Consider the following 24,515-nt stretch of genomic DNA (forward strand, 5'->3'; position numbering starts at 1 on the left):
AATTCAAAAGCTTTAAAACTTGAAAATCAAATGCTTTTAAAATTTGAAAAATTTCAAAAATTCGTTAAAATTTTAAAAACTGATTTAATTTAAAAATTTTGCAAATTGATAAAAATTCAAATTTTGAAAAAAATGATGAAAATTTTGGAATTTTTTTAGAATCACTAAGGTTTTTGAAAAGAAAAAAAAAATCAAAATTTTTGAAAAAATTAAAATTTTGAACTTTAAAAAACCGTTAAATTTTCAAAATTTCGAAAACCGCTCAAATTTTCAAATTTAAATTTTTTAAATTCTTTAACTTCAAAATTCCGAAAATAATTAATTATAAATTACTACTGATAAGTTTCCATCATAAATTCTTATTAAAACTCAACACAAATTAAACAGTGGGCAATAAAAAATTGTAAATAAAACTTACTCGCTGATGATGAGTGGTGAAGTGATGACGAGCTTTCGGCCATATCAACAGGTGAATAAAACTATGAGTGTATTTGTTCTCTCGTTTCCTTATGTGATGACAATTATATGTATTTGTGACTTTATTTCTCATTTGACAGGTATTCTTAACATATTCATTATTGTATTTTAGTTTCGACGTTGCTTCTTCTTTTAATATCCTTTTTATCTATTTTTTGCTATTTTGTGCTTTTCCTGTTGAATGTAGAGAATGATAGACAAGGTAAATAAGGTAATTTTGATGTATATATTTAAAAATTTGTGTGCCGTTAAATTTTTTAATTTTTCTTCTTTAGTTTTTAACATTTTTAAAATTTTGAATACTATTATACTAAAACAGTTTGTGTCATAAACTCATGATCCCTATTTAATATTCATAATTTAAATTTCAGTTCCCACAAATCCTCCCTTTTCACATTTTCAATATTATAACTTGTGTAGTTAATTTTATGCGGTAAAAATTCTAACATACTTTAAATACTGATTATTATCGTAAATGTGGCATAATTACATGTATTTACTCGTTTTACACAGTAATTATGGAAGTTTAAATTACAGTTTAACATTACGATGAAAATATTTTTTGACTAGATAAGAAAATGTCAGTGGAATTTCGATTTTGAACTGTTTTACGTGCTGATGTATTAATGGAGGTTTGAAATTGTTGAGTTTTTGAAGACAATAATCTCAGCAATTATTTGAATGAGTTGAAAATTTACTTAAATTTTTAAAAAATAACTTAAAACTGAAAATTTTGATAAAATGTCTCAGAATTTCAAAATAAATGAATGCTTTGATTAAAATATTAATTTTCTGTTTAAATTTGTGATTTTTATGCTTTAACCTGGCTTTAATCAATGGCTTTAATCATCTGAACACACCCCAAAATCAAATTAAAACCCAAATAACCTATATTGACATTCGAGTCTTCCTTCAATTCACCATGAATACATCAAAGTCAAAACATACACTTTTCTACTATCACCTCAATCTTTATTATCATCTCATGTATTCAAAAGCCATAAAAACACATGTCAATTGAATAACATACACATTGTCATCAATATAAAATTGATCGCTTTATTTGATAAAGGATTTAAATCTCAATAAAAGTTCTCGTTTTCATTCTTGAGAGATTGATTGTACTTCATTGGATTCAAAGTACATGAGGAATTTGGAGGATTGTTATTCATAATGGAGAGCAAGTGTGCTTCATTTGAATTTATTTTGGTTATTCATTTCAGAGAATGTCAAATTTTTTACGTTATTTTTTTCATTTAAGACTCAAATTAATTATAAAATGTTGAAATACTGTGGCAGACAACCTTGTATTTTTCACGGATGGTAAGCCTCGACTGAAATCGCAAACGACACACGGTTCATTGTCTATTTAACCTTTTTTAGCGGCATACTAGGCTACTGCCATGGCACACATGTTCCTTATCACTGGTGTAATAAAACTCATCGAAACATAAATGAAAGGATACCTTATGCTCCAAATTTTACGACAGAACACCGCTCATAAATCATTAATAAGCATCACCGTATTTATGATCATAATGCTTATTAGAAATGCTAGAAAATTTATGATTAGCAGAACCATAAAGTGATCTATTCGTCCACGAAGAGTATTTATGGGACCATGAAGGATCATAGAAAGAACTAATGAATATTACCCTTTAAATGTCCCTTCTGAACATAAAATCATTGACATTATGTAGAATGAAATCAATAATTCATTACGCAAAGGTGAATAACATCAGCAAATGACTGACAAAGCAACACAGTCAACTTTAATTCAGCATGAATTTGACACTAAGCTGACATCACTATTCAACTACTCAACGCCATGTAAATCTTAAGGTACAAATTAGCTCATCAATGCCAAAATCGACACAAATCCACATTAAGTACTTTACATCACCCAAAAAACAAGAAGAAAAGTTGCCCAAATCCCAATAAATAACCAATCAACAACCATAACTCAATAATTCTCTTCACCAAAACTCATTCAACGAAATATGAAACACAAAACCGTTCTATTGATTATCAGATTAATATTTTATGTCATATCAAATTTGACAGATAACAAGCCTTAATTAAATCAATTAATTTATTCACCCAGGTTACACATGTTTGGATTTATCAAAGTGTGAAGTAATAGCTTTAATAGGTAAGGTAATTTTGACCACCTTGAATGTAAATAATCAATGGAATATATCATTGCAAATCACTGAGCAAATTTAAAGAGAAATTTACAAATTAAAGGCGCTAATGTAATTCCTTTTGTGTCCACACAAATTTGCACATTAATTAAAGAAAAAAATCAATTTTAATCAAAAAAGCTAATAAAATTAAATGATTCAAACTTCCAAAAAAGACAATCTTGCAAATGTCAAAAGTCGCTCAACTTTACAGGATAAAATGAAGAAATGACATTCTCAGTTTAATGCATATTTTTATTTTTGTGGAGCGTATAAAAGTTTATTCGAGATAGAACTTTTTTTTAACTCTCTTGGCAGCCATAAAAAGAAATGTTAAAGGTAGTTTTGCTTATGCAACAGTCATGAACTTAACATTACGAAATATTTACACCTATGAATAAGATATAAGATGTTGACTTTATGATGATTTTCTTATTACTGTAAGTATTATGGTTCTTAAAGCAACAAAATTTGAAATTTGCTTCAATGTAGTTAAGGAAAAATTGAATTTTTTGGTGATTTTTTGCAATGTAGACAAATCTAATAATGTGTAAGCATAGCTTATAGTCCTAACAAGAGGACTAATTTAATATACTCTTAATATTGAAATTGGAGATTTTTGGACCATGTCTAATGTAAAAATTTATGCAGAGCTTATAATTGACTCGGATTTTGCATGAAAAACTCGACTCAAATTGAATGGATTGAATCCAGATCTTCAAAAATTGCAAGGTTGAACTTTTGTGAGTAAATTAAGTGATTTTTAGCATTTATCTGAGCGACATAAATGAGAAAGCCCCGCCACGGAATTTGAAAAGCTTCCCAAAGCCTCATTTATTAACACAAAATGCAAGCAACATCCATTTGGTGACCATATGGCCTTATGAAAGCCGCATCCGATTGACTCATGTTAAGCAGGTAGAAATACAAATTCAGTGCCATTCATTCCTGTTTTGTTTGAAATTCATCATAAATTATGCAATTTGTTTTGAATTTTCGACTTTCCAAAAAGTCTGGACATTTTGTGGTCTTGTCGGGACACAGCAATAAGGGACAATACATTATGGTGTAGACAGGATAAATCAGATGAACCCAATTGTGAAAAATCAACTCAACTCTCAATTTTCCCACCGACAGTTCATCAATAACCAATTCATATCGTAAAGCAACCAATCGACAACAATAATGCACCCAAACAATTTTTTTTGCCTCAATAAGCTCATAATAGTTGACTAATGAGTTGAACAAGCAGTGTATGAATGAGAAGTATTAAGTGGACTGTCATTTATTTCACTGAATTTATCCGAGAAAAAATTAAGTGCGCTAATTCAATGTGTCAGTCGATGATTTATGGTCAATTTTTGTGCTAAAAAGAAGAAGTCATTGAATAAGTTTATCAATAAGCAGATTAATAGGCTTAAGGACGACAAAATTCCAAATTTATGATTAAAAGATAAGAGGATCAAGAATTTCTCATGAAAATTCAGCCAAACATGCCTCTCACCTCCAATTTCAATAAAATACTTTGCCATCCGTAGCCCCAAATCTCTCATAACCGTATTCAGTCGCGGTTGGACTGTAAAATTTTCAACCCTCATTTCAAATCGCATTAAATTCAACAAATTAATGGAGCTGTTCTACGGAGTTCCATACATGTACATATGAAAAATGAAAATGAGGAACAAAAAGCCATCATAATATCAAATATTTTCCACTTGTATTCACACACACTTATGAGATTAAGCAACATAATACATGTCACTGGATGTACATCATAAGCACACATATCTAGTTATTGCCACATGACCAAACTCTCATGAATTACACTCACATGCGTTTATGTATGATATGCGGTATAATTTTAATTGAATGAACTTTTGTCACGCAAAATTCTAAAAGCTCTTTGTCGCCAGTGAAAATGTCTCTCGACAAAAAATGTTAATTTTGATGAAAAAATTGAATTTTTATGTAAAATAGTCAAGCATATTTTTATAGCTTTCTTGCTAAAATCTCGTCGGACATAAAATTTGAGGGAAATGAAAAACGAGAAAGGATGAAAAAAGAAACAAAAGAAACTGACTTGGTTGGAAATTGTCCTTAAATTTATTAACATATTTTATGAATCGGTAGGAGATTTTTAGCATGCTGATTTGGATTTTCAATCAATATTTGATCTTTTTGCACGAGTTCAGATTAGGTGACGATTCTAAGGCTGATTAATTTGGATGAAATTGATACGTTTTAGTGATTTTAATGAGCTAGCTTCTTTCCCGAGCTACAGATATGAAGAAGACTCCGACGCAAAGCTCGAAATCGAATCGACTTCAATTTGTGTCGAATTCGAGCTTTTGTTTAAGGGAAGCTTAAAAGCTCCTATACTTTTATGTCACCCGGGTTTGAAAGGAACTCCCTTAAACACTTTCAATCACCCGAAACCAAATTTGTAAGACAATTCTTTCAAAAATCCATAAAAACCACAATTTCATTCACCAAAATTCAGTTTTGCATGTCCTCTTATCAAGATCATTTTACATTTTCTACAGCAATGCCTCAAAATTCAATTCTATTCTTGACAATCGGATTATCAGTCAAAACTTACAATATCAAATTAAATAAACTCAGGAAAGGAAAATAAAATTACTAAAATTTGAGGAAAAATCGAAGTAAAAAAAAAGTTGAATGTGCTCATAAATTTGCGTAACAATAAAGTGAAAGCAATAATGCGAATAATAACAATAGCAAGAAGAAGAACTCCAAAAAAAGCTCTCGAGACCTAATAGAATACAAAAGAAAAGAAACGAAAAAAAATCGATATGATATCAGAATGTTAAAGGTACGGATTTCGCATTATGTATACAACAATAACCACAAGCAGCATGAATATTATACGAGAGTAAGTTATAAATTCATATACAGGTATAAGCATATTAAAAGACATTTTTTTTTTGGTGCTGAATCATGAAATATCGGGGAAATAGAAATTTAGTAAGATTTACATTTTTACGACATCGGCACTTAAAAGTGGCACCGTTCTTATACATTTATAGACTCATATATTTGACTTTCTATAATCGTTATATCCTCTCAAATGGAAGCAACATATTAAAATGTTGTAAAACATAGACTGAGAGAGATTTTTGATGGCATACACATAAGATGCTTATCGTTGATATTATGAATACGTATCATATAATGGTATGATATACAAAATTACATGTCTCGTTTGTTTTTTAAAATTTACAATGTTTTTAGGAACGAATATATTAGAAGAATTGAGTGAGTTGAGGTGACTTGATGGCGGAATGGTTAAGGACTTCGGTACCTAATTATCGTGATACCGACCAAGAATGGGTTGGAGACTTGAATCAAACGCAGTGAAAACGTAGCTGACAGCCTTCCTTTGAAGGCTAGAGACAATAAACTGATAATAGGGTCATCACAGGGGAGTGACTTTTTGCGTCGACAGAACTCTCAAAATTTTATGGAATTTATGAAATTCTTCGTAAGTTCTGCAGAAGTTCTGTCGACGCAAAAAGTCACAATCCATAAAAGGAATGGATCTGATTCCATTATGAACTGCAAGTCTGCTGAGTGCAGTGGTCTGGCGCACCCTTAATCGTTAAACAGTCATTATTCGCCAAGAGCCTTAGCACAGCTCTAGATCTCAATGATCTGAATATCTCGAGGTTTGTAAAGATTTTTTTTAAAGGAAAATTGAATTTTTCCAATTTTTAGCCTTAAATTTGATTAATTCTACAACAATACTTCCATTATTCTTTCACACAATATCAAAAAATCCAATTTTCTCAAGCCACATAAGTGCTTGCCGTTCTATTGAACTAATCTTTGAAGAATACTTGCTACCAAAAAAAAGACATTTCTTTGAAGCCCTCCCGAAAGCTAAAACAAAATCTTCTTGACGGACTAGAAATTTTATTCAAAGAATTTTTTGATCAATTGGATGCCTTTTAAGTTGATGATGCCTGACAATCACAAGAACAAACCTTTTTCTTTCTTTAGTCATGTCTTTTTTTAAAAAAAGAGGAAAAAATGTGAAATGTTGAAGAGAAACAAGCCCCGGAAGTATCGATGGCTACAGGATATAGCAGATAGAAATAGGAAATCAACATGATTGTGAAAAAGATTTTTTTAAAGGTCAATGTTTAGTCCACAAGTGCTCAATTTTCTCGTATTCAGTAGTTTTTGCTACCTTTAAAAATAAACTGGAGCCCAATAGAGTTATTTGAGCCATTGAATTGGATCTAATCAATTTTGATTAGTTTAATGGCTTACTTCGTAGAAGGTTGCTTATAGATTTACAATTTTATTACTTTTTCTGTTGCTTCTGTCGGGCTTTCGAGGTGGATAGGAAATATATTAAATTGAGTTATTGTTTGAAATATAATCGAATGTTGAAATTTTAGTGGATTTTTTAATAAATCAGATTTTGGATGAACTCATAAAAGCCAAACCGCATGTTTTGATAGCTTATTCTATACTTGAGAGCATGCTCTTTGCCAGTTCTGGAAAAGTGTAATCGACTCTGTTTGTTTCAACTAAAATAACTTAACAAATGAGCAAATTAAAGTTAAAATTGTGAATTATTGCAACAAAGTTCTAGATTTTGATTGAATATTCAGATTTATAATAAAATGTCTTAAATGATGTCCAATTCCAAAAAATGTAAGCTAAGGTATTTGATTTACAACATACAAGACAAATGACAAAGAAATATACGAATGCAGCGTGGGATTTTAATGAGAAATACTAAAAAAAATTGCAATAATCATCAATTTCTATCTTATAGATTATCTGAATCAGACATAATTCATACTCGTAATTGAAATATGAGAAGTAAATTCATGCAAATACACAATCCTTATTTCCCATCATTTTCATGTCTCTTTTCATTTTCATTCCGATATTTTCCTTCCTTCCTTCCTCCATACATTCACATTTTATATCATATTCCTTCATCATTAATCGGATATGTGTTCGAGAGAATCTTTCATAAAATCATAATGAGACAATTTTTGCTCATTTTCATTTTTATATCTAAAAACGATAACAATTTATTTCATTTCATAAAAGTTTGATTAAGTTTGTTTTGTGTTGAATCTTTTCATTCCTTATTGAAGCAGCAAAATGCTTTTTTTATTTTATGTCCACAGAAATCACCATTAATGATTAATTAGCTAGAAGACATGACGAAGTGAACAAACTTTCTTATATTCTTAGCGCTTTTGTTTATCTAGCCTAGAGAGATAATGATGAATGTGTTGTAATTTTTGTGAAACTTTGCTTTATTGAATTGAAAAGATGTTTCGCCTGTTTTTGAGTAAGGGAAGTTAGGTAATTAATTGAAAATTGACGCCTGTCTTGTTGTTTTTGAAGGATATGAAGTTCATAGGACTCTTTGGGATATCGAATTGTAATTAACTCCTAAGGCTACTATTAATTAAGTGTTATTCAGTAACATATGATCAAACACATCATCTAAACTAACAGAAATCGTTCAAAATCAAGATTTCCATGAAATACCCTCCAGTTCTTCATTTTAGACATCATTAAGCTTCTTTCAACAAAAGCTTTATAACGACCAAAACAATTGCCTTAAAAGAATCCTTCATAGATGCTCATTTGTTATCCTTAATTCCATACAAGCCCATTCAATTTGTTTTGTATCTCGAGATAATCAAGAAATAATAAAAATCTAAATATTTTCAACCAAAAACAAGGATTTTCATTACTTTTATCTACATTGACCCATCTTGTTTGCAAGTGCTTAAAATTGTATCATTATGAAGTAAATTTGTTGTTTTTACGATCAGAGTTATCAGCCTAGAAATTAAATAAATACTAAAAATACTAAATTTAGGGAGTTTTTGGGGTTTTACATTATGGCAAGCACCTAAGCTTTTATTTGCTGTTTTGATGTAGATTTCAAATATTCGACTTAAAAATGTACAGTTTAGGACATAATGTCACTATATCTTAGCTAAATTTTAACGATTTTGATTACTGGGGTAGTCTAAGGTACTCAGCATTCAAAAATCAGAAGGTTGATCATATTATGCAATTCTCAACTCGATATAGCTTAGCTTAAACATTTGGAATTAATTTCCTAACCCATTTCTACTTTAGAAAGTAGTCCACATTGTCTAAGTCTTGAGTTATGAGCCAAAAATCAGATCCAAGTAGTCACAGAAAAGATATTCTGCAAATTATTACTTCCCTAAAGAAACCCCCAAGCATAACTCTGGATCTTAATGATCTGAATAGCTAAAGGCTTTTTTCCCCTAAAGTTGCTGCTTAATTCCTAGTGAAAACCAGTAAAAATGCTAAGGAATCACCAAAACAACACCCAGTAGCTCCAATAAAATTGCTAACCAAAAAAAGGATATTTTTTATAGAGTCATTTATGATAATTATTTTCATTTTTATAAATCCTCAACCATTATATCTTAATACTCTCATTGTTAAGCACTAGCTTAGGAAAATAATAGAACAAAAGTCCATTTTGTGATGGTCGTTAATCCATTAAAATGTATAAAAATACATGAAAAGGATATTAAAATTGATGAATTTCAATCATCATTAAAGCCAAAACAATAGCAGAATTGTGTCTGTAAGCAATATAGAATTTCATTAGATCGAACAAGACGAGGAGCACAAGCAGCATTAAAAAAAATAAACAAAAGCATTGCCAAGATCATAAAATATGTTGCGCTCGATAAAGTTTGCCATTGGCTAAGAACGACAAAAAACAACAGAAAATTTTTGTCTTCTTTTTGTTTTGTTTTGTTCTCCTGCACGTGACTGCAATTCCTCGTCTCCATCATCCAAAAGGCATCCATTCAAAGTGTGTCAAATATGACAAAAACTTTTTATTTTTCTGGAAGACAAGCTTTTTCTTATTTTTTAATGGGAAAATATTTTTTTTTAGTTCACAGCAAAAATAGTTCTCATGCCTCACCCTACTTCCTCTTCCCGTTCCCTTCTCAAGTGTCTGTCGAGAGAGGAAAAATTCATTTCTATGCGACATGAAATATGAAGTATAAAGTATATTTTATATGCCAATTTATGCAATGTTATGGTTCATCACACAACTCAAGCACATACTTGTCGTTTGTTGTCGTGGTTGTGGTTTGGAATATTGGAATGAATATACATGATGGGGAACTTGTGGATGAAATGAATGAAAAAAAAAAATTGAAGAAAAACAGATATTCGGAAAAAAATTGGATTGAGGGGAAGAAGTTGAAGAAATTTATTAGGATATGAAGAGTTTAAGTGCATTTATCGAGTCATGAAACTTCAAATAAAAGTGACGAGCTAATTCATAGCTTTAAAATGAAGCAAAGATTCAAATCAAAAGCAAAAGCTTTGCTTTAAAGCTGCATAATAAAGTTAAAAGTTAAAGCGTAACTTCAAAAAATTGAGAAAAAAAAACGGTCAAAATGAAGCAAAACCTTCAAAAGAAGCAAAAAATTAAAGCAAGACTTCAGATCAAAAGTTAAGATTGAATCAAAGCTTTAAAATGAAGTAAATCTTCTGAGTAAATTTTCAAAAATGAAGCCAGCCTTCAAAATGAAGCAAAACCTCGAAATGAAGTAGACATTTAGCCAAAAATTCATTTTATTTTTCACTAAACTACATCCAAAAGTATTGAATAAATTGTTAAATGAAAGATTTTCTGCTATCTGCTTATACATCTAGCCACAACAACATTCAATTGAACGAGTATTGCATAAATAAATTTTGCTGAGGTTTTTCTATTTCATTTATTTCGTCTTCCCCTTCTGGATCATCATGACAAATGGAGATAAAAATCAGAAAAAATGTAGTAAAAGTGAAAATTGAATTATTTTTACTATAGCGCCATGTTTATGTCTGCAGTATCTAATAAATATATATTTAAAGGCAACACCGACACCCTCCTTAACTGCTTTAATTTCGCAAAATCGTTCAAGGACTTTTAGGCTCCAGCAAAATATCTAATCGATAAAACTTTTCTTTTCTCTTCATGCGGCAATTTCCCTTTTTTTTATTATTTTTATTATCTTTATTCATTATCATGATAGTTCAACACAGAAGCAAAAGCATTAAAATCTGTCAGTATAAAAGCATAGCAGATGTAGTTTTCATGTCCATTCATTGTTACTTTGCATTTTTATAGTATTTTCATGCCAGGAAAAGCCAGACATTGTCGTCGTGCTTATAATTCAATTCTTTTAAATTTGTTTTGTCTGAATAATGAAGTTTTGAGACATGTGGCTTTTGGACTAGGGTTGGGAAGCTTATTGTTGTGGGTATTTTAATTGTTTGGGGAATTTCAGTCAAATTTTGTATTTTTATTCATTTTCTGACTTTCCTAAGCTTCCAACAATCTCAGTTCTCATGAATTTCATCCAACAAACCACAAGAAGACTAAAGACTCAATACTTAAACATAATTACATTTTATCACGATGCTCTCAAGCCACGATTGCTTTAATTAGGATTTACTCACGCAAAACAATAAAAGTACAAGAAAATTGCTTTCAATTTTCCTAATGGAATCAATTCACATCCTGTTTAAGTATTTATCTTTCTACCACTCAAACTGAATGAATTTTCAACATTAAACAACGATAAATTTTCTTGTAACAGTTGAAATGTGATTAATAATGTGGAAGTGATATAAACAAAAGTGAAATAAATACAAGAATTATGCGTAAAATGTTTAGTGAATAATTTAAAGGTGATGTTTGAGTGATTAATTTGATTAGTTTGGATTTAGAAGGATGTTCAAGGTTTTGCAATACGAAAAGGATGCTGGACGCAAAGAAGATGCGATATTGGTCCACAAAATCAAGATTATTGATAAAAAGAAATTAAAAATGACACAAAGGGAGTGAAAACATTACAAAGAAACCAAAAAGTGATGCGAACGTGAGAAATTGACGCAAAGGAGCTTAAGTTGCTACATAAAATCTTAAAAATAATCTTAAAAATAATCCAAAATACTTGAAATTGAACCAAAGAAACTAAAAATAACTCAAAGAAGCTTAAAATAAAATTGCAAAATCTCTTAAATCTCTCAGCACATCAAGACATTTTTCTACATACAATATAAAGCCATCAAACTTTTATAAATACTTCAACCACCAAAAAACGAATAAATTGAAGCTTCAGTTTTCATGTTTCTAAAATGAAATACAGAAACTTTTCTTTTGAGGATTAAAAATAGCTTTCAAAAAAGTTCATTCAAAAGACAAACTTTTATTTCTGACACTCTTGCAATCTGTTCTTATATCAGCAAAACTTTTAAATGACTTTTTTTTCGACGGACTGTTTCAAAAAAGAAGCCAAACAATAAAATTTATTTAAATTTTCTGGCCTCATAAAACATGAAGATTTTTCATTACGGAAGTTCCACTTTGTTACATTTTTGAATTTATTGTATCTTCTTAATGTTCTACGTCAAATTGTGTTCACGTGAAGGACCTAATTACCATAAAGAACATGAAATTTTCATAATACTTGACTCACGTGGACGTGTCGTCGGGGGAGACTTAAAGTATCCAAATTACCATAATCAATCAATATAGAATTGAAGTGAAGATGGAATATAAATTAATAAATCGATTTTTTCATGAATATTTTAATTGATTTTCTTGGAGTTTGCTCGATTCTTCAATTAAGATTGTGGAGATGATACTCATGCGGGTTGCTAAGGAAATGGATATTTACTTTGAATCTATTACAGTTTATAAATAAATTTTCCTAGAAATTCTTCAATTAATTAAAATTTCCTCGAATTTCCTCAATGGTAGTTAAATTGGTTAATTAGCATTTCTCAATTACTTCAATTAAGCTAATTAGTTGTGGAATAAACAAAATGCATAAATTGAAAATAATTAATTTTCAAAATTAAGAACCTAAGTATTGCTTTTTAATTAAAATATTTTAATAGGATTACAAATCTTTGAATTCAATGTTGAAACATTCATTCCACGATTGCATCCCTCATTGCTAGACAAACTCATAGACTGTGGTCTATATAACAATATTGAATATTCCTTAATGGATTTCTATTTATATAAAATAAAATATTTATTTAGGCTTGAACATTTGTGATGTCCAATGCATCCTGGAGCTGTTAAACTATTTATTGAAAATATTTTCCTCAAATTGTAAGCCTAAAAATGTTATTTAATAATTGACCTTATTTGTGAATGAACTCTTGATTTCATTCAATTCTAATTTAGCTAATGATTGTGTCAGTGAATAGGCGGAAAAGTTTTGAAAGTCAGTGAATATTGAACAAAAGAGGTTTTTAATAGGATTATTAGTGTAGGATGTTTTTGGGAATTAAGCAATACAATTATCGGCAATTTTCATTATGTTGTTTTGTTTCCCGATTAGCACAAGTCGATTAATCGATTCCGAGAAATCCAGAAAATAATATTAAATATTATTATTTGTATTATATTAATATAAATTAATATTTTTCCTGCTATATTTGACGGGGTTTTATACTAGTTGTACTAACTTATGTTACAAACAAGTTGTTCAGTCACTTAAAAATTTACTTAGATCATTTGACAAGAAGTTGTGTAGGTTTTGGTGTAAAATATTTAGGAGGAATTTAATCAATTCTCCTTGAATGTTGAAAAATCATGAGGAAGTGGGACGAAAGTCTAAAAATTATAAATTCAAATTTCTTTACACGAAATCATCCTTTCCAAGTTTTTAGGGATCATTAGCTAATTTGATACACCTTTTTACATCATATCCACCCACCAGCAATTCAGCATCATTTCCAACCCCTCAAAATGATCAATAGAAGTCATATAATACCAAAATAATTAGATTCCTTTGATGTTTTCCTATTCATTGACATAACATCTCAAATATAAATCATATTAAGGAACAATTCACGAAAATTGCTGCCTCAAATGAATGGAAAAATTGATTGCGAATATTAACAATTTTTATTCACTAGACTGGACACGAAAGCTCTTTTTCGAAAAACAAGTGTAATGGAAACTGCTCGCAAAATTGCTTGTTGCGACAACATAATAATAAAAGCATTAAGAGGCGGAACTGAACGATATCAAATTTATTTATACTTTTTTACTGTCGTATGATATATGAAAGAATATTTTTAGACCAAAATTGAATGTTTGAGTAGGAGGATGAGCTACAGTAAATATGTAAAAATATCCATTTAATGCACAAAAAAATTCACAAAATACGTCATGATGAGAATGGCCGAGATCCTTCAATGAACAAGCCATTATAATTTCATGAAATTCATTAGAATTTGTTGGAAAAAAGGTTATGAATTTGCAGAAATATTTGAAGGGCAATGGAGATTTGGAATTATTTTTGGAACGGTTAAAGACGTAGATTGAAGAAGAATCTTATTTGTTGGAGTTGTTTGACTCTTTCAAATTAGAATGCATAAGCTAAGATCTCTAATAAATTTGCCTAATTTAATGCAGAACTCGAAATCGGCTCGAATTTTGAATGAAGTCAAGTCGACTTTTTCATAAAAATTCCGAGTCAACTCCAAACTCTAGTTAAATGACAGTTTACTGCTCAGGATTCTGACATAGCTATTCAACCTCTTAAACTATCTCCATTGAACAATAAAATGGCACAATTGCCCTCAAAAAGCATTCAAATGAACAAATTTAATCCTCAAATTAGTTCCTTCAATCTCCTAAAAAAAATCCCAATTAAAATTTAATCGTCTCAATTTTCTCTCACAAAACTGCTTCCGAAAAGATCAGCACAAAACTTTTCATCCAATTAACATTTCAAGTGATTTCTTTTTTTATTTCATCATTTCCATCGAGTCATTCATTTCACACTTTTTTCATTCAATTTTTCTTCAGCTCTAGCCCGAGCGACGCAATATTTTTGGAAGCTATATGGCTTCCATTTGGTGTTAATGAAATAGAATTAGGTGACATCTGAGGAAGGCCATGGAGGTTACAGTTAATCTGTACGGCTATCGAAGTAAGTAAAGGATGTAAGAAAGAGGTTTAGGGAGCCTTAAAGTTCCGCGACGAAGACTTCTTCATTTGCTCGGGCATTTCACCGAAAAGATTACAGAGCACAAAAAAAAAATATTCATTCACACAGTCTCAAAGTCACAATTTTCATAAATCATCACTCATTTTTTTCGTCTCGATTCATCTAAAATTTTCATGAATTTTTCTTCACCTTCATCATTCACAATTTAATCTTTGAATTATTCAAGGAGGAATTTTTGCACGCATTGCATGAGAAGTGATGAAAATAATAGAAATTTTCTTTTATTGTTTCGACTCATTGTACTTGGTTCATTCTCTTTTTCATGTAATTATTGTCGTAAAATAAAAGAAGCTTTAGAATAAATGAAGAACGTTTCTGTTGAGTTCATGAGATATTAAAGTAAAATTTGGTAGAAATTTTTCGTTCTTGGAACGTTTTTCAATTTAAACAATTTTGTAGTGAAGCTTATTTATAGTCGGATGTGCCACAACTTTAAACAAGATTCGGTTTTAAATAAACACAGACTGTGGTATTTGTTTAGTAAGGGCAGATAGAAGGGAAGGCTGTTGAGCTTTAAGTATTAATTCTCAAATGGATTCCGAGCGACACAAATGGAGAAAGCTCAGCCACAGCAGCTTTAGGACTCCCCTTAACCATTTTAAATTGCGGATCCTTCTTTATTTGTGCCGCTCAGGTATATTTACAGCAGAAAATGCCTACAATGTTAAAAATTATTTCACAATTCAAAAATTCCATTCACTATGGTAAATCAAACTCTGGAAATATTTGCTTCATTTCATCCGGTCTCTTAGCATTCAAGCATTCTCTCATTTCATTCCTTTATTCTCATTCAACTCCCAATTATATAAGAACCAATGCAAACAATGAGCATAAAATAACGAGCAATTAAATATTGTTGATTGCGTTGTTAATAACTTTAAGAAGATTGAAGAGCATTAAGTAGGAGGGCCATTTGGTTTTGTAAGGAATGGAAAAAATTGTCAAATTTTAAAAATAGCCATTAAATCGTTACTTATAGACCATTTCCCTAAAAGACAATAAGCATGCAACTTGGTTTCTTTTATTATAAATTGGTTATTTTATGCTGCAAAATTGCAAAATGTTAAAAATTTGATCATTTTGAGTACAACTTGACTCAACAACCACAGAATATAAATGTTTTAAGCGTTTAAGCAATAAAGAACACGAATTGAATGTCATGAATGCACAAAACTGGTTATCACTTCATTAGAATTCATAAGAATCCGGAACACAGTTGCTGAGAAAAAAAGTAGCTTTCAGAGCAACATCGTCCCTTAAATAATACAATTCATAGCCATCCTTATAGAAACAGAACATAATTCACAAGCAACCGTAGCACTTGCACTTGCAGAACATTCATTAATTTATATAATTTTTTCGTCTCATTAAAATGAAAAAAAGGTAAATTTTTGTTTATCGTTTTAATGCCTTTGCAGCATTCTGTGTTTACTTGACGAACGTTAATTGCTCGAAATGGAAAATTATTTTTTGTATGAAATTTAATTATTATTTATTTTTTGGAGTAATTTCGTGGGGAATTATGAAGTCATTCAGAAGGTGATGCAGTTGGGATGAGACAGGTATAAGTCCTGGGAAGAGCATATTTAAAAAGATTCTCTTATTTCAAATTAAGTCACAAGAACACTTTTCACTAAATCATTGACAAAAGAATTTAGACTCAGTTCTAAGAAAGCTTTCATTTCATTGAAGAATTTCGTAATATAATCTCATAAAATTTCATTCTGAATGGAGGATATTAACATATTGCATCGCTTTTTATTACGGTTCATTTTACATTCTTCTTCTGATTTTCATCCCTTTTTATTATGCTTTTATATTCCATACCTTTATCGCTATTTATCTCACTTTATAAACAGTTTTTCTTCTTTTATGAGTGTAAAATTGAAAGAAAAAGAGGAAATTTTCCAATTTTTATTTTCGTCGACAGCGAGAAGACTACATTAAATGATGTTGAGGTACTCTCAAGCAGAATTGATATCGCTTTGAGTAAATAATATGGAAGTGGAGGATGGAGAAGCCTTTGATATAAATTATTTTGATTGAGAAGTTTTCTTTCATTTTTAAAATTATTTATTTAGCGTTTGATGAAGCTTTTTATAGAGTTTATTAGAAAAAAGTTGAAATTTCAGGATGTAATCATAAGCGAAATGTCCTGAAGGGATTGATGACAATTTTAGAATGTATATTTACAATTTTAGTATTTTTAGAAAGCTAACGACACACTTTTTGATGTTGTTTTCATGCCCATGAACGACAACCTTACTTGTAACTAATTTTAGCAAGCTACAGGCTCTTATTACCCTATCAAAGCATTATCAAACGTTTCTTTAATTATTTATGGTAATTTCTAATGTTCAGAATATGTCAACTGTCATTTAATATTCAAATTATATTTGCAACACAAATTAGCTAATTTTCACCTTTCATAGTTGTTGACCCTTCCATATAAATATTTTAGTTTGATTTAGAAATTCATAGAATAAACATTATCTTTATTTAAATCCATAAGGAAGTTCTTTAATTATACTTATTAATAAATAGTTGTTGCTGTTTAATCACTTCAACACTTTGTAATCAAATTGGACAATATTCAATTCTAAAGCATTTATAAAAGTCTGAAAAATTCAATATTTTCGACATTTTCCCATAAAAAAATTCAATTCCGTTCCATTTAAGCTATTTATCATAAATATTTTATAACATCTCCCACTCTTTTAAGTACTTATTTTCATAAATAGACCACAAAATAAACAAATCAATTTCTTCCTCTACAACACCTCTGATTTCCTCTAATTCAAATACTTTATGAACAAATCAAATAAATATTATTAATGTATAACAACAAAAATATAAGAAGTCAGCATAGTAGGAAGCATAACAACATAAACATTGATTTACCCAAAAAATAAGAAGAAGGAAAGAAATTATCGACAAATAAAATTGTTGTTGTTGTGGCTTTTTTTTACAAAAACTTTTTATATCTTCCTTATTTAAGCCAAATAAAAACCCAAAACAGAAAGTTTTTTTTATGGAATACGAAATGAAAATAATTTTAAATATTCATTTGCGCCTAGAAATAGGCAAACTGTCGTTCAAAAGCAATAACTATGTCAATTACCTCGCCGTTCTCCCCTTCGATCATGAAAAATTAATGGAAATAGTCATGAAAATTGAAGGCAAAAGGGACATAAGAAGTCAATTGAAATGAACAGCGGCAGTTATCTTAAGAATTTGACTGCTGGATATTGCGAAAAAAATAATTAATTATGGATATGATTTTAGCAGCTAAAAAGCTTTTTTACATTAAAATTTCATGGCAGCTTTGTAAATTTTTGCTAATTTTTTCTATTTTTCAAGCACTGCTTGGTAAAAATTACAACAAATACAATTCATTGCTGATAATTCAAGTTAATACCACAATTATCGAAGCCATAAATGCTAAATGGTGGTAAAATTGATAAAATTTTATTGTTGTTGTAAAACTTTTGTTGTTTTTGTGGGTTTTTAATGTGAACTTTTTTGTACTGGACATGAAAAGTTTTCATATTTTTATAAGAGGATTGTATTTTGACATGAAATAGAAAATTTTTTATGGCATTTAATTTTTTAGGATTTAAAAATAATTAAAATTCTATGTTTATGTGAAAAATTGTTACAGACAAGCTTTAGGGATTAAAATTGTCAAATAAATTAAGAACATGTGCATTAATGTCTTGGTAGAAGTTTATAATCTTTGGGGATTAGGCTTCATTTGTATGTCATAAGCAGAATTAAGAGATGAATTTTTAAATTTCTTTTATTTTAACTTAGTTTAATCCTTTTATTTTTCGAAGCACGGTGTTGTGCTAAGTCTCTACCAAAACCGCACACGACGTACGGTTCATGACATTTCCAAGAACATTTTTGGATTCACACAGTTTTTCCAACACTGTCACTGATTTAACTGGTTCTTTTCTCAAAAAACTGTATCAAATTAAAGATTTTGATTCAAAATAGGATGGGGGAGGAGGAGAGGAATCGGTTGACACCCCAAAATCCCATCTGAATACGCCCCTGGAGTCTAGCACATAGAAACTGAATAAATAACCTGGTATCATTAATATATCCAAAATTCCAATTTAATTAATGCAAATGCATTAGGCAATAATATAACAGATAACAAAAACTTGATTAAATCAACTTCAATTTAATACAAAAAAATCCACAAACACCTCAAATGCTATAATTCTACCTTCCACTAAAACCTCATGTTCTCCTGATAAATTATATGATTGTTACCCCAAACACTCAAATATAATAATACTTTATTGTTGCTGAACTTGAAAATTATTGCTTTAAACTATTCCAGTTGTTGACTTCATTTTTCTTTCACAAAAAAAGGCCGGCATGCACTTCACAAATTAGTTTTTCAAGTTTGCATGTCAGGCATGTTAATTGTCAAAATTGCATGCCGACTTCAACAAGCTATTCACATTTAAAACCATGTGCAGTTGTGTAGTAGCCACCGGCTATCGATTAACAATAAATTGTGTCTGAGTTTAAACAAGTTTTGGTTGTTTTTGTTCCGGAAAATTTAAATGTTGATAAAAATTTGTTTTGGTTTTTGCATTTTGGACATTGAATATTGACAGGATTATTAGATAAATCATAGAAATAGTTGAATTTTACGATGATCTAATTTAGAATATTAATTACTGTAATTGTTTTAAGAACTTACAAACATAAATTAAATTCTAACAAGAAATTTAATTAAAATTGACATTTTACAAATGAGAGTTCATAACTTTAGCAATAATTCATCTCATGCATGTATGTGAATTATTTTTTCATGTTTTTACAGACTGCACATTTGTGTTTTTAAACAATTTTTTATCTCAAAACAAAGTTTCAATACAGGTTCATTCAGAGTTTTAAGGCCAAAATATGTCCTTGAATTTTGAACTAATAGAAATAATTGGAGGATTGATCAGAGCTCGAAGTTGATTCTGATTTTGTATGGAATTGTCGACTCAATTCGACTTGACTTTATGTTAAATTCGACTTCGAGCGTTGAGATTAATTTTAAATTAACAAATGTTGACGTAACCGAAAACATGTTTTTAAGATAATTTAACTAGACAATTAAATGACAAAACTTTTATTTAATTTTAATTCACATCGATCACATATCAATCTCCCAAATAAACCATGATTTCCGAATAAAAAATTTTGCAAATTCTATTCTTTCAGATTTTAAAAAATCTCAATTTCAAAACAATTTCAATTTACTGCAGACATTAACAAATTGCCTGACAAATGGCAACAGACAGAAGAACATATCCAATCTATTCATTCGTGTATTAGTAGAACTTGATGTCATACAAGGTACTCATTAGATCATAAATTTTAGTATGTGTTGAATAATAATACAATTTATAACATTTAACGTCCGATCGATATATGGACACAATTTCACATGGAAAAAAATTATCTAAATTGTGTTTTTTATTCCGCCTATTTTTGTTCATTTTATTGTATTATTAATTTATGTTTGTTTGAGTTTTTTAATGGCAATTTATGAGGTTAGAAAGTGACTTGATAGGATTTTATTTTAAATTTTTTGGGGGACTGAAGCTTTTAAGAAAGTGATGGATTCAAAAGCTTAGTGAGGAATTTTAAGGATGTCAAAAAATTAGTGGTGGTTTTGGAATTTTTGTCCCAAAAACTCTAACAAATTGATGAATTGTGTCCAAAATAGAGAAGTTTCTAGGTTTAGATACGTTCCTGATTAGGTCACATCTGACGGTCTACCTTAATCAGGTTAATCATGACTGTTTAATGAGAAATTGATTATTAATTTAAGCAGAATAAATCTCAGACTTATCAAGAATATTAAACAATAAGTTTCTTAAATGTCAATCAACTTTTTATAATATTCATTAGTTATTTAGCATTCCGTGCGTCAAGAGATAAACGAGATAATTCTATAAAAACTGTTACTTTCACGATATAAAGACAACTTAGTTATGTGGGAATTTCCTTATAAAGACAACTTAATATTTAAATATTCCTTTTTTAAGATATCGTAAAATGAATATTCAATCAAAAATGGTCCCAGTTTGATCAACCTTAATACATATAACAAAATCTTCAGATTCTAACTCAGAACAATTCTGACTAAAACTTCCATTCAACATGAGTTCCTGCTATGAGTTTCCATTCAATTTCAGGTCACTTAATCTAATATCCAGTCTTGCTAATCCATTAAGTTTAATGGATTACAATACAATAATCTCACTATCGATCCACTATTTTTATCACACATTTGAATGTTTAGTTATCACCCCTAACTGCATGCACAGCAGTAGTAGACAGAAAACAATTCATCCAACTGACATTTTCATGATTAAAACTTTTATATTTTTTTGTATTTTATCCATATATAGATTATAGAGCACGTAAAACAATTCACAAGAAATTTTTCTTTCGTTATCACTTTTTGGGATTTTTTTTTTTTATTTCTTCCGTATATTTTTTTTTTTGCCACTGAGCTTTTTGTGTATCGATTTTTCTCCGAAAAAGAGGAAGAAAAAAAAAAGATTTTTTTTTTTGGCACAAATTGGTTTAAAGACACAAAATTACTTATTTACACTTATTTGTTGAACAATTGTTGATCCATTTCCTATCAACTTATGCTACAATCATTCACTACAATCACACTAAAACTTTCTTTAAACAAATTTACTTTTTTTTTTTAATTTTTCTACTAAAATAATTTTTTTTTCTCTTTATTTTTTGAGAAATTACGGGAATCACATCTTGCATCAACGATGTTTCAACTCTTACTAGTATTATGCGCAAAGAATATTGTGAGAGAAGAGCTTGGAAGTGGAACAGAGCTTCAGAACCTTTCTGATAATCTTTCAACCGGCTTTTTAGAATTTATTTGTATTTATTTCAAGTTTTCTTCCATCCCTGACAAACAAGTTTTGTTATTTTCGGACACTTGTTGACCTTGACGAAGCAACTATGAATAGATGATGATCACAAGATTCACGTTTAGAACATTTCACTAAGTAAAGTCTTGTAAGGCTTACAAAACCATGAAACAATAATTCATTCATAGATAGACCACATTACAACATGGAGAAGTCATGGAACATGCGCAATTATGAATTTCTCACTCGCCACATGACTTTTTTTCGTAAAATTCTTCTCTGAGAGAAGAGATTTTTTTAAGTGAGTAAAAAGACAAAAAATGCACGTTGCTTGAAATTGTGTAATAAAAACATATGATGATGATAAAAATGAAGACAACAACAAACGTTTCTCGTTCTCGCTCTCTCGCGTGCTTTATGTTTAGTTATTTAGCGCTTTTTTGATAAAAGAAATTCTCACCTTTTTCTTGTTGTTAAGGCTTTTTTTGCACATCTAGATTGACGTACTTTTGTTGAATTGACAATAGGAATTTTGTCAAGTCAACAATAGAAATTTTTTTCAGGTTATATTGGCCTTTTCAGGTTTAATTTAGAGATAAGATAAGTTTAGATTCGGGTTCGATATACTGAGAATTCAATGGTAATAGGAACTGAAACGTTTAGATAAAAGATTGCCTGTTTATGTGAAGATCTAACTTTCAATTTAATTTTGATTTAACTCATTCAGAATCAATTGAATTTGAATTTAGCTTAATTGACTATTTTGCATTGAATTGATTTAACATTTTGCGTCAATTTAATTCTAAAATTTGAATCAATTTAGTTCAAAAATTTCGCATCAATTTAGTTCAAAGTTTTGCATCAATTTAGTTCAAAACTTCGCATCAATAAAGTTTAAAATTTTGCATCAATTTAGTTCAAAACTTCGCATCAATTAAGTTCAAAGTTTTGCAAAGTTCAAAATTTCGCATCAATTTAGTTCAAAACTCTGCATCAATTTAGAATCTATGCTCAAATTTTCATCTCAACGTTCCATTTCAGCTTCAATTTCAAATTAAAAATCCCATTCAACCTTAAATTTTTAATTACTTTGACTAATTTACACAGCAATTATCAATATTTTCATTCATTCTGATTGTAATTTACATTATTTAAATTAATTGCCTACGTAACATATTCATATTTGTTGTCATTGAAGCAGCATACAATATAATATCAAATTAATTATTTATACAGTTCCAATAACTTATGTTATCGTAAGGTGCGTTTATTATACTTTCAATTTATGGCACACAAATTTAAATTATTTATTGCTCCTAAATTCATTCTTTCACATTCTAAATTATTCTGATATTTTTGTTACTTTTTTCGCTGTATTTCAATTGATTTTCGTATTTATGACCGGTTGTCGATTTTAAAACCGAGGCATTCAACTTGACTCGTAAACCTCAACTGACAATATTGCCTTTATTTTTACATTGAATGTTGTTTTGAGTTCGCATATAGTTGCCGGTGAACATGATAATTATATCGCACATGCATACTTTATATGTGCATAAGTAGACGATTCGAAATGTGAGTCAATGATATTTTTAAGCTTGTTGAATTTTTATTTTTGTTGGAAATAGAAGTGAATTAATGTGTTCAAGCTGTGGTTAATGATATTTCGGGAATGTGACATTTCTAGTCGATTTGTCTGACTGGTTATGGATAAGACACATAACAATGACCTTTACAGCTGAACTTTCTTCTCCGTACAAAGCTAGGAGTCATTTATGAACTATCCGGAATAGCACAATTCGGTCTAATTTCCACACCATGACAAAATCATGTCTACCTGGTTCTGAATTCTAGTTTGACTAATCGACTTGTGCTGTTCGACTATCAGTATTTATGAATTCTTAATTGCTAATTCTTTACTTGTGATAATTTTAGCATCGTCCAAGTTAGAGTCATGTCGACTAGATTCCTGAGTTAGATAGAGGCTAGATTCCTGATCGATTTTCCGATTATTTCTATTCGGGATTTAATCTCCGAACAAAATCCGCTGACACCAAATCCAAATTACTCTTCTGCATCAAAAAATCTCAAAAATGCGCCTTAAATTCCAAAAATCCTCCAACTTACCCCACAATATTAAACATTGTATTTTCCCATACAAGTCTTTGCATTGAAATTCAATCAAAATTTCTATGCCATACTAATTACATCATTTCAATCAATTAAACTTCGCACAATTATGACTGGTCTGGTCACAGCAGACTTTGATTTATGAATTTTATGAACTTTTACTGCAGAAATATTTAGGTATACTTCAAATTTGTCAATAACCTCACCCATGTTGTTACTTTTGAAAGTAAGTCACAAGTGAACATGTAGAAAAAGTTTGATAAGACCTTAAACTTTGAATGCCACAAATATGTCATTGCGGTTTATCAAATAACAACAAAGTAATTATTATCGTTACATATTGTATAAGTTAGGTTGTTTGTTTGAGTTTTGTAATTTGTAGCTATAAACCCTAGTTTGCAAATGCCTCGAATTGCATTTTCGCCTAAAAATGGACAGAAATCAGCTAAAACGGTGCTTTTATGAACCTTTTACTTTTGGAGGTACACCTTAGTGATTTGCTTCGACTGAAACCGCACACAACAAACGGTTTCCCATCACTGTGTTAAGCAGAGTTGCAAAACAGGTGTCTGTGATAGGCAACTGTAGTTTTGGAACAAAAACCATACAAATTATTAAGAATTTGTATGGTTTTGCCTGTTACATGCGCCTGTTTTGCAACTCTGGTGTTAAGGCCACTCCACATAGTGTCATTAATACGGCGAGGTATTGGTGTC

General features: G+C 29.7%; 1 protein-coding gene across 3 annotated transcripts in view; it reads right to left on the reverse strand.

Moving 5' to 3' along the window:
• The window catches only part of Mctp (multiple C2 domain and transmembrane region protein), a 37,654-nt gene extending 16,101 nt beyond the window's left edge, over positions 1-21,553 (reverse strand). For 2 of the 3 annotated variants that reach the window (XM_070642015.1, XM_070642013.1), the window contains exons 1-2: positions 21,382-21,553; positions 419-651 (exon numbers count right to left, since the gene is read on the reverse strand). In XM_070642015.1, coding sequence (XP_070498116.1) covers positions 419-461 — 43 coding nt within the window. In that variant the 5' untranslated portion in view covers positions 462-651; positions 21,382-21,553. The remainder of the gene's footprint in view (positions 1-418; positions 652-21,381) is intronic. The other variant, XM_070642014.1, reaches the window with a different exon arrangement.
• Between the last annotated feature and the right edge of the window lie 2,962 nt (positions 21,554-24,515).

Source organism: Chironomus tepperi, unplaced genomic scaffold, assembly GCF_022539635.2.
Source record: "Chironomus tepperi strain 1889 unplaced genomic scaffold, CSIRO-AGI_Ctep_v1 contig_261, whole genome shotgun sequence".
Lineage (NCBI taxonomy): Eukaryota > Metazoa > Arthropoda > Insecta > Diptera > Chironomidae > Chironomus > Chironomus tepperi.